Source organism: Neophocaena asiaeorientalis, unplaced genomic scaffold (genome assembly GCF_003031525.2).
Source record: "Neophocaena asiaeorientalis asiaeorientalis breed wild unplaced genomic scaffold, Neophocaena_asiaeorientalis_V1.1 scaffold830, whole genome shotgun sequence".
In the NCBI taxonomy this organism is placed as follows: Eukaryota; Metazoa; Chordata; class Mammalia; order Artiodactyla; family Phocoenidae; genus Neophocaena; species Neophocaena asiaeorientalis.
Genome location: NW_020172177.1, coordinates 150,893 through 168,789, shown reverse-complemented (window position 1 = coordinate 168,789; position 17,897 = coordinate 150,893). Strand labels below are relative to the sequence as shown.

The window sequence follows — 17,897 nt, the reverse complement described above, 5'->3', positions numbered from 1 at the left end:
TCTGGAAGCCTGGCAGATATAAGGGTCACCCATAGGGGACCTCCTATCCTCATGAGGTGGCTCCTACACAGCGCAGCAGTCCGTTCCAATGCTGGTGGCCTTCGCATCCTACTCTTTTTTCATTTTACTTTGACAGGAGCTCTCAGACCCGCCCAGCCCCACTAGGGCCTCTTTTCCCTAACCCATTTAGGCCGTCTGGAAATTAGCTAGCTCTCCCGGCTCCGAATCTTTTGGATTCGGGGATAAGGAGGTAATTGGCAAAGCCCGGCTCTACCCCAGAAGGGCAGGGCTCAGACACAACCAGAGAGCAGGGCTTCAGCAGCGGTGAGCTCACGCGAGGAGTGGGGAAGGGCCCCCATGTGAGTGTCCGCCTGGCTCCGGGCGGCAGGGCACTTTCTAAGGCGCGCAGGCAGCTCGGCGATGGTGCGCGAGGGCGCCGCTGCCCGCAGCAGGAACTGCAAGTTTCTCCTGCTCAGCCTTAGAAGAGCCCACCAGGAGCGGTGGGAAGCAAGGGCCTCAGCCTCCGGTATTTAAGCGAAAGTGAAGCCGGGGTGCAGAACCCGGATGTTGTCAGGTTCGCTCTCGGCGACCCCGCCAGCTTCCAAGAGGGCTGCTGAGTGGTGCCAATAGGCGAGAAGCCCACAGGAGGCGCGCAAGAGGCACTTCCGCCCGGTTCTCCTTCCCGCAGTCCGTGGCGGGGCAAGATGGCGACGCTCAGGGCTCTATGCGGCCTCCGGGGCGTCGCGGCCCTGGTGCTGCGGCCCGGGGCTGGGGCCCGACTGCCGATTCAGCCCACCAGGTGAGACCAAGGGCAGCCCTCGATGCGCTGTCCCCAGGGCTAGGGTTTCTCGAGTCCGGGGACTCCACGGGCCCTGTGACCCCCTAGGAAAGAATGACCCAGGCCCGTGACCCCTCGTCCTGGCCTGCTCTATCGAGTTCCAGGATCCAGTGGTGCCTGCCTTGGCCGAGGGAGGAAAGAGGGTTTGAGCTCGATCTGCCAGAGGTGAAATCAGTTGGAGGGAGACTCCGCGCCTCAATGTTAGTGATAATGTCACCCTCCCTTTATGTCCTGTTGCTTTTCCCAACCCCCTTCACGGGTGGGGCGCGACTGGTGAAAATTCTCCTTAGACGCTGTGGAAGAAGAGGAGAGCAACCCCAATAGACTTAAGTGAGGCACATAAACCAAGAATCCGCGGGTTGGTCTCAGTGCATTGTTCTGGCCGTACTTGAGCAGAGCCAAGGAGCCAGCATGCCCCACCCCCCTATCTTTTCTTACTCTTGGGTTGACCTTGAATAAACACCTTTTTGAGTTCATATTCACCAGGATGGGAATATGAATATGACCAGAATTTAAAGGAGCTGGGATCCCCGGCTTTGCATGTGTACGGGTGATAGGTGAAGTGATTTCAGGAATAAGTTGTTAGTAAGGATGGAACCTCTAGAGTTCCAGTTTGTTCTGCCAAAGCGACACAACTCTGTGTTGAAGAATTTGAAGAATTCTTGAAGAATCCAAGACACCCTTCCCTGGGCCCACCTGAAAGTGAATGGGAACGGAGAAACCAAGCACTGTTCAGGCCCTTTGTCTAGGATCTGTCATTACCTCCCCAGAGGTGCTCGGCAATGGCAGCCAGATGTGGAATGGGCAGAGCAGTTTGGGGGCGCTGTCATGTACCCCACCAAGGAAACAGCCCACTGGAAGCCTCCACCTTGGAATGGTGAGTGCCCAGTGCCACTGTCCCAACCTACACCCCTCCATGCCCCAAGCTGATTTCTAAGTGCTCTTGAGCTCTCTGTGTGAGGCAAATTTTAGCCGCCAACTCTTTTTGCTTCTTTAATCTTGCAACTCAACAAACGTGACAATAGTGATAATAGGAGGTATTTGTCAAGTAGAATATTCCAAGAGAAAAGAAAGAGAAGGTCCCAGTCAACCCTCGAAGATCCCTACCAAATTTATATCTTTAGCTTCAGCTTTTTCCAGAGATTCAGTATATTTCCATCTCCCTCTCTTGACAAGGTGGTTTTTCCCACTGGCACCCAAATGAAACCTTTCTGAATACAAAACCTTTTTCCCCCCCATCAAAACTAGCTCTTCCTTGTGATTTTTAATTTTTATTTTATTTTATTTATTTGCGGTAGGCGGGCCTCTCACTGTTGTGGCCTCTCCCATTGCGGAGCACAGGCTCCGGACGCACAGGCTCAGCGGTCATGGCTCATGGTCCCAGCCGCTCCGCGGCACATGGGATCCTCCCGGACTGGGACACGAACCCGTGTCGCCTGCATCGGCAGGCAGACTCTCAACCACTGCGCCACCAGGGAAGCCCGTGATTTTTAATTTTGATCATTGACTCCCTCATTCTCCTAATCCCTCAGGATTGAAACTTTTTAGTCATCTTTGGCTCTTTTTTCTCTCTTGCCCTCCATGTTTATGTTCAATAACATGCAGATTCTTTAATAATGTTTCACATCTGGTCATTTCTCCCTTTGTTGTTTCGATTTATTTTGTATTAGACCTTGATTATTTCGGAAGTCTCTTTGATGGGTTCTTGCCACTGATATAGTCTCCCTCCAGCTATCCTATACAGTGTCTATGCCTTTATCTTCCCCAAACATCACTTTAGCATGTCATTCATTCTTTTGCTCGAAAACCTTCAAAGGAACTTCCAGTTAACCTTTCAAAAATTTAACAGTAACAACAGCTGAGTGCTTACCATGTGCTGAGTGTTTTTGTATGCAGTATTTCACTTAGTTGTTACAACAGACCTATGAGAGTGATACAAATATTATCCCAATTTTGAGGAAATTGTGGTGTAGAGAGATTAAAAAGTGGTCGAGGACACAGGTAGATTTGTACGTGGGTCTGTCTGACTCCAAAGCCCATGGTGAAGAATTTTGGTTGCATAGGTAGACTCTGGTTTCAGATCTCAACTCTCCATTTACCAGTGAATAAAGTACCTACTTCATAGCGTTATTGTAAGGATTAAATGAGTTGCAAGTAACGTAGACCGCGTAATGTAGTGATTGGCTCATGCTAAGTCCTTCCTAAGTGTTACTAATAATACTGATAATTGGGGCTTCCCTGGTGGCGCAGTGGTTAAGAATCCGCCTGCCAATGCAGAGGACACGGGTTCAAGCCCTGATCTGGGAAGATCCCACATGCCGCGGAGCAACTAAGCCCGTGCGCCACAACTACTGAGCCTGCGAACCACAACTACTGAAGCCCGTGCGCCTAGAGTCCGTGCTCCGCAACAAGAGAAGCCACCACAATGAGAAGCCCACGCACCGCAACGAAGAGTAGCCCCTGCTCTCCACAACTAGAGAAAGCCCGTGTGCACCGATGAAGACCCAGTGCAGCCCAAAATAAATAAATAAAATAAATAAATTTTAAATAAATAAATAATACTGATAATTGAACCACTACCCCCTACTGCCTGCCAACACTTCATCTTCTGTCTCTTGGCAAACAAGAGTTCCATAGATATTTACTTCCTTGTTTCTGAGATTTGACATGTGTTCATTCCATAGCATGGGATGCCTCTTCTCTCTACCTATTTGAATCATTCCCTGTGTTTAAGAACCAGCTCATATCTTGCCTCCACGAGGTCTTCACAGTGTTCTTTCCTTTCTTTAAATACTTAATGGCTAAGCAACTTACTTGGCAACTTGTAATTTGACCTGCGTTACTAGTTTCTCACATGTACTTGTCTCCCGAATTAAATTGTAAGCCTCTTGAGGGTAAAAACTGTCCATCAGTAGTAGTAAGAATTAAGTATACATTTCCCAATTAGTTGTCCATTCAGCAGATACATCTGGAGAGCAGTGTATCTTCGTGGTTAAGAGTGTGGAGTCTGGAGCTGACCAGGCTGAGTTAAATCCTGACTCTGCCACTTACTAACTCTGACAATTCATTTAGTCTTTCTGGCCTCAACTTCTCCAATGAGATGAGGATAATGATAGTATCAACTACTTATATGGTTGTTGAAATAATTAAATTAATTAAAATAAGTAAAGTGCTTAGAGTAGTGCCTGGCACATAATAAGGACTGTATAAGGGTTATCTATCATTATTAGTTTTTTTTTTTTTTTTTTTTCCTGGTACGCAGGCCTCTCACTGTTGTGGCCTCTCCCGTTGTGGAGCACAGGCTCCGGACGTGCAGGCTCAGCGGCCACGGCTCATGGGCCCAGCCGCTCCACGGCATGTGGGATCTTCCCGGACTGGGGCACGAACCCATGTCTCCTGCATCGGCAGGCGGACTCTCAACCACTGCGCCACCAGGGAAGCCCCTCATTATTAGTTTTTTACAGGTATCCTGAGAGACATGGAAAGAGTGAGGCTCATGGTCCCTCTCATCAGAAAGTTTAGTCTCCCTTCCCTTTTTCCCATCTAATGGTCTTCCTCCTGGTTATGATAAAGGTTAGGAAATCAGCACGGTATGGAATGGTGAGATGGAAAGTCTCCAGGGAGATATTAACTCCTTGCTGTCTTTTGGGGGTTCTCAAAGGAATTACCATTTGGCTCAATTATTTCCCACTTCTCAGATGTGGACCCTCCAAAGGACACGTTGGTGTCGAACCTGACCCTGAACTTTGGGCCCCAGCACCCAGCAGCCCATGGAGTCCTGCGGCTAGTGATGGAATTGAGTGGGGAGATGGTGCGCAAGTGTGACCCTCACATCGGGCTGCTGCACCGAGGCACTGAGAAGCTCATTGAATACAAGACCTATCTGCAGGTGTGGGGGGTGAACGGGGACCTGTTGACAGGACCTGGGGATGCTTTAGCCTCGGACTTTGCCAGTTCACTGCCCCAAAACCCGAGGGGAGGAGGGTGTTGAGAGGAGTAGCCCGTTGAGGTTATTAGGACAGTTTTGATTGGGAGGCTGGAGGGATGTGGCAGGGGATGCTTGACTTGAATCATGTGGATTTGGTTTATCCAACAGAAATACTTTGGAGCTGGAGCTACACTCCTAGCTCTTCTCCGGCTGACTTTTGGCTGACCCCTTTATCCTTACCCTAGTGCCTCAGTTTCCCTGCTCTTATGTCGTACTAGTACGTCAAAGCTGGTGTCCCTGGGGTCAGGGAAAGAGGAGAGAGACGTCAAGTCCCCAGGTTTAACAGCTGATTCTTGTATCTTCCAGCATTCTAAGTTTGTTTTCGAAATACTCAGTGAGTCAGAGTGACCGGGAGGGAGTTTGTAACAGAGTTTGCTGTTTTTAGGAGAACTCTGTGACCCAAATAATGAGGGTAGGGTCAGATTTGAAGAAACTGGATCTGGGATAGGGATCTGAAGTTTTTTTCTTACTATCATGAAGAAAGCTCTTGATAACAGAGGACGATGGAGTTAGGATTTCAAACCAGCTGACTAGAATGTGATTCCCCCAAAGAGTCCAGGCAATGATGGTTTCTGGTCCCAGAGTCCATGGAGTTAAACCCTGTAGCTTTATCCCACGTCACAGTGACATCAGGGCAAGAACTGGCTGTTCCAAGGAGAGGCGTCTTAGCTCCGCCTCCTTCCTGGAAGCTGAAGCTGCTTCAGCATACAGCTGGGACTTAGCTTTCTTGGTATTCTGGGGAAGAACCATTTCTACCTGACTCTTCCTACAGAAACAAATCCCATTCTTCTTGGTGTTCTTAATTTCCTCCTGAGATTACCTTTCTCCTGCAGTATCTCAGAGAGGCGATCTTCTTTGACAGAGGCGTCACTTGGCCCAGAAGACTTGGTTGGCAGTGGTGTGCTGGAGCTAACTCATACTGGCTCACAAGAACACTGTTAAATTTTCAGGAATTTTGTGAGCCAGTTGTTAAACACAGCTGTTATTAAAAATCAGATTATACTAGCTTGCGATTTAATATATTAAAAATCAAGGTAGAGGTATCAAAATCCATGCCTTCATTATTTTACTACATTTTTCTACGCTGTGCTCCTTAGGTATTTACTTCCATTGTATCTGTATCGTGGAAATACTGTGTAATGGTGTGCTATTCGGCCCAGCACTGTCTGTGGTCAGTTACATGATGTTGGTAGTTTAAAGTGGGACTTCGTAGGAGTATTTTCACCATGGAAATGGGCAAACACGACAAATCGGGGTCCCCCCACCTTCACCCCTTCAGTGTGTTTCATCCTGCCTTTCTGAGGCTCCTGAGATTGGGAAGGTTTATGTAGCACTGACCTCTGATGCCCACTGAGAGCAGTGCTTCTAGCAGCCAGACTGAGGGTTCCTTGGCCTGTTAGATGTGATCCTGATTCCTCCCTCTTCCCAGGCCCTTCCATACTTCGACCGGCTAGACTATGTGTCCATGATGTGTAACGAACAGGCCTATTCACTGGCTGTGGAGAAGTTGCTCAACATCCAACCTCCTCCTAGGGCACAGTGGATCCGAGGTATGCCCATCCCCTTCTTCCTGTGGCCCACTGAGAGTACAGCATGGTGCCTCTGCCCCGCATCTTAGGAGCGCCGAACCGGAGCTTAGTATGCAGACCCCAGGCTCTGCCCAGAGCTGCTCTGTCAGCCTGGATCCTTGGCTCCTATATCCTTCTCTTGTCTTCACCTCTCTACAGTGCTGTTTGGAGAAATCACTCGGCTTTTGAACCACATCATGGCTGTGACCACACATGCCCTGGACATTGGGGCCATGACCCCTTTCTTCTGGTTGTTTGAAGAAAGGGAGAAGGTATGAGAAGGAGGAAAGAATAGGAGAAGGGAAGGAGGTGCCAGAGGTAGAGAAGGTATGAAGGAGACGAGAGTAAAAGGAGAGAGAACATTTAGGGGGAGAAGGTATATTTAACCTGGGTTATATTCTTGAGGAGCTCTGTGTCATGAGGGGTTGGTTGGGCACCAGAAGGCTGGGGGCGGGGGAGTAGACCATCATGGTGTCGGACTTAGGGGCCCAGGACTTTGTCACTAATTCCCAGTGTGTCCTATCAAGATGTTTGAGTTCTACGAGCGAGTGTCTGGGGCTCGGATGCATGCTGCTTATGTCCGGCCAGGAGGTGTGCACCAGGTGAGCAGGCTCCCCTGCCTCTCTTAAGGTCCAGTCCTTGCTTATATCCTCTGTGGCCACTGGAGGGCAGCCCTGGCTGATGGAAGCGCTAACCCTGTATCCCTGAGGCAGGGCTGGCTCTCCTTAGTGGAGACTCTGCACTCACTATCGATTCTCCGTTTGTCTTCTAGGACCTACCCCTTGGGCTTATGGATGACATTTATGAGTTTTCTAAGAACTTCTCTCTTCGCGTTGATGAGCTGGAGGAGGTAAGATAGGAGCCGGTGGGGAAAATCCCTCTCTTACCCCAAGAGGATCTGTGGGATTAGTCCCCAGTTATAAAGAAATACAGAGGTATTTGGAGAGTGTTCACACACCAGCTCTCTTGCTCAACAGATGCTGACCAACAATAGGATCTGGCAAAATCGGACAGTCGACATCGGGGTTGTAACAGCAGAAGACGCACTTAACTATGGTTTTAGGTGTGAGGAATAAGACTTCTCTCCTTAGGGGCGGGTGGGTTCCAGCTTCATCTCTTGGCTTCAGGGGTGGCGCCTTCCTTGCTGTGCTGTCTTTGTATCCCATGCCCAGAGCGTGCGGGAGGGAGAGGGGAGACTAGGGAAGAGAGCATGCCTCTTTTCTTGGTTTGTGGAAAGTGACCCTTGGTCCCATTATGCTCTCTACAGCGGGGTAATGCTCCGGGGCTCGGGCATCCAGTGGGACCTGCGGAAGACCCAGCCCTATGATGTTTATGACCAGGTGGAGTTTGATGTTCCTGTTGGCTCTCGAGGGGACTGCTATGATAGGTGAGGCCCAGATCCCTTCTTAGCTCATTTTCCAGCTAGTTTCCCCTGTCTAACTTTTCTCTTAACTGCTTTCGTCTTTCTCATACTTTCCAGTATCTGTTGGAGCTCTTGTGTGTGTTAAACTAGGTTGCTTTTCAAAGTACTTGCACATATGGGACATTTTATTTTACCCTTACATTCTTCTTATGTCTTAGATGGAACTAGTTTGGGCTGCATCTTATAGCTGAGAAAGCTGAAGCATAAAAGTTAGAGATTAGCCTGGGATATTATTCTGTTAGTAGTGCTTGAGACTAGACTCCTCCTTATCCAGTGCTGTTTCCACTAGATTCTAAGCTTCAAATTCCATTCCTCTTTACTGACCCCAAGAAAAATTTGCTACTGTTTTCTTTTTGAGTCACTTTGACTCTCACCTGTTCTATACTCCAAAAAATGTTTAAGAGGGTAATTAAAGAGGGAACTACTACAGGACATGGTCTGAGAAAACTAGAAGAGGATTTGGTCTGAGAAAACTAGGAGAGGGCCCAGTGCTCGAATCAGAAGACTGTAGGTTTTCTATGGGTGGCCAGGCCAAGCAGAGATGCTGTACTAGGAGAAAAGGATGAGGAAGGTTACCTAGCACTCTTCAGTTTGGCCAAGGGCATCCATCCTCCCAGCCTCACGTCTCATCCTCTGGCTGCTCTTCTCTTGATCTGAGTCTGTCTCATCTACTTCAGGTACCTGTGTCGGGTGGAGGAGATGCGCCAGTCCCTTCGAATCATCTTACAGTGTCTGAACAAGATGCCTCCCGGGGAGATCAAGGTTGATGATGCCAAAGTGTCTCCACCAAAACGAGCAGAGATGAAGGTTAGCTATAGGGGGAGGGAAAAGGGGGAAAGGGGGCAGCGGCTGGGGAGGAGTATCTTGGGATTAAATCCTGCTTTTCAGTTTTCCTTTTTCAAAGAATTCACTGTAAAGGATTCTTAACCTCCCGTAGCCTCCTCTCTTTTTCTATACCTTCTGTGCTCATTGGCTTACATGTGGGATCTTAGACTCCCTGGGGGTAGGATTATTTTCCGTGTGTGGGTACACCTGCCATACAGTTTGGGTCTGGCCTGTTGACGCTCCGTTTTTCCTCTCTCCAGACTTCTATGGAGTCACTGATTCATCACTTTAAGTTGTATACTGAGGGCTACCAAGTTCCTCCAGGTGCCACATACACTGCCATCGAGGCTCCTAAGGTGAGGCAAGAAGGGGAAGGAAAGGACAGTACGTGGAGTGGGTGACTGGCGATGGATGTTCAGATAAATGCTTGTTCATCAGTGAGAGAGAGGACGTGAGGGTGAATAGAGAGGTTTTTGTTGGCAGAGGAAAGGGTTCTTCCTGTTAATGGAGGCAGCCAACCTTCTTCCTTGGACAGGGAGAGTTTGGGGTGTACCTGGTGTCTGATGGCAGCAGCCGCCCTTATCGATGCAAGATCAAGGCTCCTGGTTTTGCCCACCTGGTAAGAACCAACCCCAAAGATTCTAACGCTAATACGTGAAGCCAGTAATTAATGGCCTTGGTTGAGATTTTTATGAACTTTCACTCCTCCTCCTTCTACCCTGTTAATCTTGCCTAACACTATTGCTGTCTTAATCTCTGCAGGCTGGTTTGGACAAGATGTCTAAGGGACACATGTTGGCGGATGTCGTTGCCATCATAGGTACAAGGCCTGTTGTTTAGTAGAGGTGTTCTAGGCAAGGGAGTTTGAGACTCTGATTGGGGACAGAAACTGAACACTTCCTGTTCGACATAGACTATGGGCATAGACTGAAATCCTCAGTTTCCTGAGCACAGTAATGAGTTCTAGATTCTTGGTAACATCACTTTTTTTCTCCTCCCCCTGACCTCCTAGGTACCCAAGATATTGTGTTTGGAGAAGTAGATCGGTGAGCACGGGAACAGCATTGGACCTCCCTGCCTACCTGCTTCGTCTGCGGAGCCTGTCCATCGTTGGGAATGGGACTGTGTGTGTGTGTGTGTGTGTGTGTGTGTGTGTGTACACGTACATGAATGCTTAGCTGTCAGGCTTTCTGTGCATGTACTGGAAAAGGAGAAATTATAATAAATGAGCCGCCTCTGGCCTCAAGCCCAAACTTGTGGGTATGTCTTTCTCAGTATCTTACTGTCTTTCAGTTTGATGGGAAACTCATGAGTGTTAACCCTGTACTTCTCTGTTAGACTCAGTCCTTAGCAGTTTATCCTGTGTATCTCCGCCCCTTTTGTGACCCTTGTCCTTTCCACTTCTCCATTGCCCATTTCCTCTTTTTCCCTTACTTCCTCCCTGCCCAAACCTTGCTGCCCACACCAATTGGTAAACTCCTCAAATCAAGACTGGGTACAGAGTTCCAGGTGGGAGAGAAAAGGGCTATCATGGGGTCTTAGGGAATTTTCAGGGGCAAGTTATCAGAGCTCTGTCTCTGAACAGGGCTAGAGTGAGATGGCGGGTTTAGATAGCCTTTCCCAAGCATGGGTGTTGCCTCTTTCCACGGTAGCAGGGGCTTGGTCACTGAAGGACGCAGACGTAGGAGACCGATCTCCTAGCTCCCTTGGTTGGCCCTTCCGGGAGCCGCCCGGTCTCTAGTGCAGGAAGGGGAAGGGGCCAGAGCTCAGAGGAAGGCGTGGCAGGAAGGGGGCAACGCTGTGGTCAGGGAGCCGCTCGGGAGCCGCTCGCAGAGCACAGCTGCACGGTGCTGTCAGAGCGTCCGATCCCCAGCTCGCGGCCCCTCAGCCCCTGCCCAAGATGTTTCCAGCAGTGGTCTTGCTCTTAATCCTTTTGGTTGAACAAGCAGGTAAGAGGGTTTGGTGAGGGACAGTGAGCTGGGCTCCAGGGTGGGAATTAAGGGCATGTGTCTGAGGGCTGAGGCAGGGACAGACAGAGGGAGGCTGGCACTGGGAGGATGGGCACAGAGACCCTGCAGCTGGTCCTGTCCAGTCTCTGTCAGGGCGCAGGACTTGTAGTTCCCTCCTTTCTTGTTCCCTTCTTACTTTTTCAGGACTGATACACACGTAAGTCTTCAGTTTGGCAGAGGAGGGGAGTGGGTGTATGACATGAAAAGCTGGTCTGGGGGAAAATTCCGTTTCTCATGATCAGCGTTTTCTGTGGGGTGCCTTTGGTCTTATCCATTGGGAGCTGATCTCTAGCTGGTTAAATAATATTCATAAAGCCCCCTTTAGGAAGGCAGGGGCCTGTCCTTGTGTTTAGGAGTGAGGCAAGGGTAGTCAAATACGTGATTGCGGCTTCTGTGGGTCATCACTAAGACACAGTTGATGTGAGGGTGGGGGCAGCGTACAATGCCCCGTTCCAGAGAGCTGAACGTCAGCTGAGAAATGGAGGCAGAAATGGGAAGTCTTCTGCAGCTCTGAGGCTCCAGGCGTTCTCTAAACTCTCCTCGTTCTGTCTGCGTTGTCTGTGTTTTGAAGCTGTGTTTTCACAGCTGGGGTTCGGGGAGGAAGAGGTTAGTGAAACTTAAGGGAAAGTGGGGAAGTTAAAAGGGACGGACTGGGATGGAGCTCCACCAGCCCAGCTGTGAAGATGGAAGGACTAAGTGAGCGGCCAGTCTGCTGCCATGGGATGAGGGAGCAGGGACACTGAGGCATAAAAGAGAGGGCACAAACCTGGAACGCAGAAGACCTGAATTTCAATTCCAGCTCTGGCACTTCACGCTATGACCCTAAATGAATTACGTAGCTTTTCTGAGCCTTGGTTTCATCATCTACAAAATGGCGATGATGTTTCCGTCACGGGGTAGTTTTGAGACTTATGTAATACCGTGTGTGAAAGAGTGTCACAGAATAAAACGTACTTCACCCATATGTCACATGCCCATGAGCCCTCTGATAGGGGTCAGAGCAGATAGAGGCTGGAGCTCAGACTTTATTTGATTTTTTTCCTTGCACGAAACTTCCTCTCTCAGTGGCCTAGGGTGAGTAACGGGGCAGAGTACCCGGAGCCGGAATCCATACAGCTTGTGGTCATTCCCTTGAGCCTGGGCTAAGACACTCGCTCAGCCTTATGTGCAGAGCCATCGGTATCTATAAGGCCAAGGAAAGCAGGCACCTTGTTTTTACGTATTTAAGTGTCTTAGTTGGGTGGGTGGGGGGGACAGAAAGCGATGTGGCTGAGGCTAGATGACCCATAATAGAGTGATTGCCTTCCCTCCTTTCCTCAGCTCACATCCTTCCTGTCCAGCCCTTAGCAACAGGTCACAGGACTTAGCAGAGACACCCCTGTGGTTTCTTTGCTGAAATTTGTCACTGCCTCCACTCACTTGACCCCCCTGGGCCGAGGTTTTGGTCTTGGCTCAGTGAACTCAGATGGGTCCCTTGAGGGCTATGGAATGCTCAGTGGTGCCTGAGGAACCCACAGTGCTAAAAAGAGAGGGTTGGGGGCTGAGGGAGAAGCTCTCAACTCTCAGAACCTGTAAGTTCCATCACAACAGAACTGTTCACACTTCCTGTCCTACCCCTAGCCTAGGGTGAGGAAGAAGAGGGAGAGGTGAGAGAAATAGGAATCTAGAGAGGAAGATGAAGTTTCTTCTCTGGGACAGTGCCCCTCCAAGTCCCGTCCTACCTCCCAGAGCCCTTTCTTTCTCTCCTCTGAGCACCAGATCTTTCCTGCTGCCCCTGACCCCATGGGTACCCTCTGTCCCCTCAGCGGCCCTGGGAGAGCCTCAGCTCTGCTATATCCTGGACGCGATCCTGTTTTTATATGGTATTATCCTCACCCTGCTCTACTGTCGACTCAAGGTAAGGCTGGGCAGCGTGGGATGAGGGCTGGAAGGAGAAGTGGGAGGGTGGTGGCAGCATGGCTCCAAAGAGAGGGAATGAAAGGGGTTCCCCTACAACGTTTGGAGGTGGGGTTGGGCCACTAACTTCACCTTTACTGATGGCCTTTCCCCTACTCCAGCTGCAGGTGCGAAAGGCAGCTACAGCCAGCTATGAGGTATGGACCCTTCCTCAACTGGGTATCAACAATTTTTCAGTCTCTCAGCCCTTCTGGGGCTTTAGCCTTGGGATCTGCGGTCTCTGGGGGGCATGGGACTCAGGTGCTGATCTCTGTAAGCTTCAGAGGTCCCCCTCCTACCTCATCCTACCACCCTGCCACCTAGCCAAATCACAAAATATTCAACAGGTGACGAGGAAGAGTCAAGCGTAGAGTGACAAGGCGTACATGAGAGTGTTGTATGTTGTGTGTATATGTGTGTTGGTAGCCATATGGGCAAATGTGCATTCATGCCCCAGAGTATCCATGGGAGTACCCTCTAGCCCAAGGGGGCCAGCCACCCCTGGACACATACCTCCCGGGGTAGGGAAGAAGATGCTGAGGGGCCCTGGAGATGTGGGTCTCTAATGCCTTGCCCTTTTACCTCTGCAGAAATCAGATGGCATTTACACGGTGAGTGAACCTGCCTCCCAACCCCAGTCCCAGGAAGTCAGCAGAAGAGGGTGGGCTTTTGAGTGAACTTTGGAAGGGGTAGGGCCTCTGGGGGTGGGTAGGAGGCCCTGTGATGGGCTCAAGCTCCTGACTGTCCTCTGACTTCCACCTCCAGGGCCTGAGCACCCGGAACCAGGAGACTTATGAGACCCTGAAGCATGAGAAACCGCCACAATAACTTCAGAACAGATGCCCTTGGTCACCTCCTCCTTCCACTCTCCTCCCAGCCCTCGTAGCTGGCATCACATATGCCTCCCCGCCGTTAATGCCAGCTGACCCTATCCCTGTAATGATGCTATGCCCCCCATTAATAGACACCAGTGGTTCCTCCTCCCTGTCAAAGACCTTAGATGCTCTTCATTAATGTTTATATTCTAGTCTCACCTCTTTATGCCACCCTTCTCCGCTTCCCCGTCCCCAACTCCCACTAAACGATGGAAACGGAAGGCACTAACATCAATAAAGTTACCACAGACTGGACTCTATTCATTCATTCATTTAACATACATTTACTCAGCCTCTACTAGCCTAGGCTGGATACTGAAGATATCACAAGGCAAATATAGTTCCTGACCTTCCATAACTCATAGTCTAATAGACCAGAGCTGTTGTGCTTGATTGAGGGATGAATGCTGACTGTGACTGGGGGAAGGATGAGACCCTTGATCCCCAGGCTCTCTAGCAGGGTGCTGGAGCAGGGAGTAATGTGTTGGGGGTCTAGGCACATTCAGAGACATTTGAACCCAAGAAGTGACTTCCGCACCCAGCTTGGCCCTCTGTGTCTGACAACGGAAACGAGGTTGGGTTGCGGAGAAGCCTGGCTGTCCAACCCCAAATAGTCACCAGTCCAGATCAGAGTGGGCTTCAGGGAGCAGTGTGAGCGCAGCTCGCAATATACATGCATATGGGCATTAGCATAGCTGAAAAGCCAAACATGCAGAAGGGATGGTGCGACTAAAGCTTGTGTGATGCTCCCAATGGAAGGTTTTATGGGAACCGTGTTTTCAGTGGATTCTGGGGCAAGAGGGACCTGAGGGAGCCAGGTCTGGGTTGGAGGAGGGTAAGGCAAAGGGGAACAAGTCAGGTCCAGACGGGAGGCCAGGTCCTCCAACTGCATGGGTGAGTGGTGAAGGAATCCCCCTTCTCAGTGCCTGTCCTGTTTCGAGGCAGGATTCCCTGGTAGTATCTGAATCCCATCCCAGCCCTGTCCAAATGGGTCCAGAGTCTCCAGGCTTACCCCTAGCAACCCCCTATGCTGGGCAATACTTTGTACTGCATGGTGACTTACACTTTTCAATGTGTTTTCCATCCTGTCGTACCATTTGATCCACTCATTAAAACTGTGAGGAAATTCAGGCTCTTTGAAGTTAATTAACCTGTCCAATGTCGTCTTGCAAGTGACAGACAGATCTGTGTCCCTGCACGTTTTGCCACATGAGGAAAAAATAAATAGACACTGAGAAAGAAAGGGGAAGAAAGTAGTCACGAGTGGTAAGGGTCTAAAAGCCCAGACTGAAGAGGTTGGTCAGCATACAGATGAGCGGGGGAGGGATAGACTGGGAGTTTGGGATTGACATGTACACACTGCTATAGTTAAAATAGATAACCAACAAGGACCTACTGTATAGCACAGGGAACTCTGTTCAATACTCTGTAATAACCTAAATGGGAAAAGAATTTGAAATAGAACAGATACATGTATATGTATAACTGAATCGCTCTGCTGTACACCTGAAATGCAACACTGTTAATCAACAAAACTCCAATATAAAATAAAAAATAAAAATAAAAAAATATATATATATACAGAAGAAATTGGAGCTATCTCTGGTGTCTGGGGAAAAGGTGATTTCAGATGAGATATGACGAATGAGTCAGGGTAGAGAAGTAACTCTTTTAAATATAAAGTGGAAGCAAACTTTTATTGGAAAATGCCCATTTTCCCATTTTGGGATTGTAAGTCTCCTGCATCAGTCCAGCCTGACCTCCATTCCATTTTGATTTAATCCAGGTATCACAGCTACCAAAATTTCTCAAGTCCCTCATGTCCATCAAGTTGGAGACCTGTTAGGCCTTTAACTGGCTACCACGTCTACTAGCTCCAGGCTCTAAGATGGCTACCAGAACTTGGGCCAGTTCCATGAATAGCACCCAGGTAATAGTGGGGGACAGGCTTGGAATGGGTGTTCCCAGACAGGGGGTCTAGGTGAGAGGTTTCAAATGGAAGGATTAGAGCACCTTCAGGGAGAGGAGTTTTTTATTGCAGGATGGGGGAAAGCACAGAGTTCCCCTGGCTCAGAAGGGAAGGGAGGGGCCTTGGGTGACACCTTTGGACTCATTTTGGGGAAGCTTTCTCCTCTTCATAGTATGATAGAGGAAATTCTGAAGGGTGCTCTCATTTCCCATGACCTTCAGGAGTCTAGGGATTCAGTTCATGAATCTTTCATGCCTTTCAAGGTACCATGTCCACGGCAAAGTCTCTTTAGTTTCTCCTGCAGGGCCATTCCCAGGCCTGTAGAAAAATCCCTGGGGTTTGGAGAAGAGTCACAGGCACCCCTACTCTGTCATTTCCATCACTGGTCTCTTCAACCCTTTCTCCACCCCTTCACACCAAAACCCCTCTCCTGTTAGAAGCAGATTTCTCTTTGTTCTCCCTCCTCCTCTTCCCCCACTACCCCTACTTTTCCCAGTCCCCAAAACATACCAGGCTCACAACTTGATTCCTTCAATATTTATCGTAGAAAACAAAGAGTAGGTAGGAAGAGGAGCTCTAGGCCTGGCCAATGGGTGTTCCAGGGGCCAGCTGGGGATGGAAGACAACAGTCTAGGCAATGCACTTGGCAACAGGCTGTGTTTTGAGGTCCAAAATACCGTCCAAGAAGTTAATCAGATCAGTTCCAGCCTTCTTGACGAGGGGCGTCAGCTGCTTTTGTGCCTTCTCAAAGTAGGCCCTGGATATGTGAGGGATCAGAAGTCAGGATGAGGGACTGGTAGGGGCCTTCTTGGTAGTGGGAGGTGAGACCCAAGTCCGCAAACCCTAGTGCCTGGTCTATCCTGGCATGGCAAAGCTCCTAGGGGGAGAGGCAAGCCCTCCGCTGGGCAGAGATAGAGATAGAACAGACCATACAGATAGAAATTCAAAGCCCAGTTCCTGCTACCCCTATCTGTCCAAGAGGTCCATGGGATCTGTGGGGTGATGAAGGAATTTTCTCTACAATTTAAACCTCATCCTCCCTAACCCCCACCCCTTAGCTCAGTCTTCTGTAGGACCTCCCAGCTTCCCCTCTTTCTCTCCATAGCCCCCTGGTCCATGAACCCCCTTTGTTGAGACTTACTTGGCCTGGATTGGAAGCTCTGAGCCCTTGGCCTTCTCCAGCAGGTCCTTGCCGTAGTCGGTCGCAGTCTGGAAGTACTGAGAGAACAGGCTCTGCAGATTCGGCAGCTCTGCCTGTCTCCGAACCAAAGCCCCTGCACATACACAGAAACACACACACGCACGCACACACACACACATCCTCAGCTGAGTCCCCAACAATGAGTCCCACATCTCTGCCAGTATTCAGCCTCAAATCTCAGCTCTCTCCCCAAACAGGTATCCAGCTCCAGGTCTTTGGATGCACTTTCTGGGCTTTAGAGAGGGAATGATTTTTCTTTTAAGCTCTCTGGTTGCCAGACCTGGGCATAGGAGAACAGACAGATGGGCAGCTAGGACCCAAGCACCTTTTCCTCCTTGGGACCCCTCTTCATAACACACCCACCTTCAAGGCTACAGATGGTAAGGAGCAACACAGTCATTGGAAGCAGCTTCATGGTGTTAATGGAAGGGAAATTGGCCTGCGAACAGGTGAGGGCAGGGAAGGTCACTGAAGCGAATGGGCTTCAGCCCCTCCCCAGAGACCCTTACCTACATGTCCACGCCAACCTGGTTCCCTCCTTTTCTACAGTTAAATCTTTGGATGCTGCCCACACCTCTTACTCCCTTACTTTACCTAGTCAGCGTTGCTGTCCTTGCCGTCTGTGCCTGGCCTGGCTAGCGAGGCAGGGCCTGTATATCTGTATGCTTCCCCACCCCCCTGTCAGGTGACAAGTACTTTGGAGGAGTCCAGTAGGGCAGGAGCTATACTGGAGTAAACAAGTTAGAGAAATGGGGGGAGGAGAGGACAGCACATAGGGGACTCATGGTGATGGGGTAGGAGGCAGGGGGTGCAGGCCTTAATGGATGCCAAAGGGGTATACTTTAGGCTTATTCAAGATCCATTCCTTTGGGGCCTGGGCCCAGTAGTCCTTGGATTTGAATGCTTCAGGAAGCAGGATTCCTAGGTTTTTTTTCCTCTGGAAAGCTCTGACATATCAAGCCCTCAGCCCTTGGTATCTTTGTCCCATTATGGGTATATTTCATCTCCCAACCCTATCCCCCATCACTGCAACTTGGCAGAGAGGTATTGGGGAACATAAGAAAGGACATAAAATCAGAGACGGGGTGAGGGGAATGCAGGTTAGGACAATAAAGGTTAGGGCCAGAGGCCAGGTGTGATTGACTCTGTACCTTTTTGAGTTAATGTGTAATGAATGAGATGGGAGAGAAAACACTAGAGCCGATCAGTGAGCACAGCCCACCCCCAATAAAACAAATTCAGAAAGCAGCCGCTGCCCTCCCCCCG

General features: G+C 49.7%; 3 protein-coding genes across 4 annotated transcripts; 2 read left to right on the top strand and 1 right to left on the bottom strand.

Moving 5' to 3' along the window:
- The first annotated feature begins 680 nt into the window (after positions 1-680).
- NDUFS2 (NADH:ubiquinone oxidoreductase core subunit S2) lies at positions 681-9,895 on the top strand. Its single transcript, XM_024757408.1, has 14 exons — positions 681-799; positions 1,609-1,715; positions 4,537-4,727; positions 6,256-6,376; positions 6,554-6,666; positions 6,922-6,996; positions 7,167-7,244; positions 7,372-7,457; positions 7,662-7,781; positions 8,495-8,624; positions 8,903-8,998; positions 9,178-9,261; positions 9,405-9,462; positions 9,655-9,895. Exons 1-14 carry the CDS (start codon positions 705-707, stop codon positions 9,690-9,692), a joined length of 1,392 nt encoding a protein of 463 aa, XP_024613176.1. The 5' UTR covers positions 681-704; the 3' UTR covers positions 9,693-9,895.
- A 251-nt stretch (positions 9,896-10,146) lies between these two features.
- On the top strand, positions 10,147-13,716 carry FCER1G (Fc epsilon receptor Ig). Its single transcript, XM_024757420.1, has 5 exons — positions 10,147-10,591; positions 12,457-12,548; positions 12,709-12,744; positions 13,177-13,197; positions 13,352-13,716. The coding sequence occupies exons 1-5, from the start codon at positions 10,543-10,545 to the stop codon at positions 13,412-13,414; spliced, it is 261 nt and encodes an 86-aa protein (XP_024613188.1). The 5' UTR covers positions 10,147-10,542; the 3' UTR covers positions 13,415-13,716.
- A 1,423-nt stretch (positions 13,717-15,139) lies between these two features.
- On the bottom strand, positions 15,140-17,279 carry APOA2 (apolipoprotein A2). 2 transcript variants are annotated; one of them, XR_003004873.1, is made up of 5 exons: positions 17,226-17,279; positions 16,995-17,070; positions 16,572-16,704; positions 15,941-16,187; positions 15,140-15,762 (listed from the first exon to the last, which is right to left on the bottom strand). XR_003004873.1 is itself a non-coding variant. In XM_024757561.1 (4 exons), the coding sequence occupies exons 2-4, from the start codon at positions 17,044-17,046 to the stop codon at positions 16,061-16,063; spliced, it is 312 nt and encodes a 103-aa protein (XP_024613329.1). In that variant the 5' UTR covers positions 17,047-17,070; positions 17,226-17,279; the 3' UTR covers positions 15,140-16,060. The 2 variants fall into 2 exon arrangements, 1 of the variants encoding a protein (XP_024613329.1); XM_024757561.1 differs by having other exon boundaries at positions 15,140-16,187.
- Positions 17,280-17,897: the final 618 nt, after the last annotated feature.

What these genes read in the sequence shown, in the direction of transcription:
- NDUFS2 (XM_024757408.1), top strand. Translation starts at nt 705, where the DNA reads ATGGCGACGCTCAGGGCTCTATGCGGCCTCCGGGGCGTCGCGGCCCTG. An exon ending in GAAGCCTCCACCTTGGAATG is followed by an intron (nt 1,716 to 4,536) that starts GTGAGTGCCCAG and finishes CCCACTTCTCAG; the next exon opens with ATGTGGACCCTCCAAAGGAC. An exon ending in CTCCTGGTTTTGCCCACCTG is followed by an intron (nt 9,262 to 9,404) that starts GTAAGAACCAAC and finishes TAATCTCTGCAG; the next exon opens with GCTGGTTTGGACAAGATGTC.
- FCER1G (XM_024757420.1), top strand. Translation starts at nt 10,543, where the DNA reads ATGTTTCCAGCAGTGGTCTTGCTCTTAATCCTTTTGGTTGAACAAGCA. An exon ending in TGCTCTACTGTCGACTCAAG is followed by an intron (nt 12,549 to 12,708) that starts GTAAGGCTGGGC and finishes CCCCTACTCCAG; the next exon opens with CTGCAGGTGCGAAAGGCAGC. An exon ending in AATCAGATGGCATTTACACG is followed by an intron (nt 13,198 to 13,351) that starts GTGAGTGAACCT and finishes TTCCACCTCCAG; the next exon opens with GGCCTGAGCACCCGGAACCA.
- APOA2 (XM_024757561.1), bottom strand. Translation starts at nt 17,046, where the DNA reads ATGAAGCTGCTTCCAATGACTGTGTTGCTCCTTACCATCTGTAGCCTT. An exon ending in TACCATCTGTAGCCTTGAAG is followed by an intron (nt 16,705 to 16,994) that starts GTGGGTGTGTTA and finishes GTGTATGTGCAG; the next exon opens with GGGCTTTGGTTCGGAGACAG. An exon ending in GAGCTTCCAATCCAGGCCAA is followed by an intron (nt 16,188 to 16,571) that starts GTAAGTCTCAAC and finishes TCACATATCCAG; the next exon opens with GGCCTACTTTGAGAAGGCAC.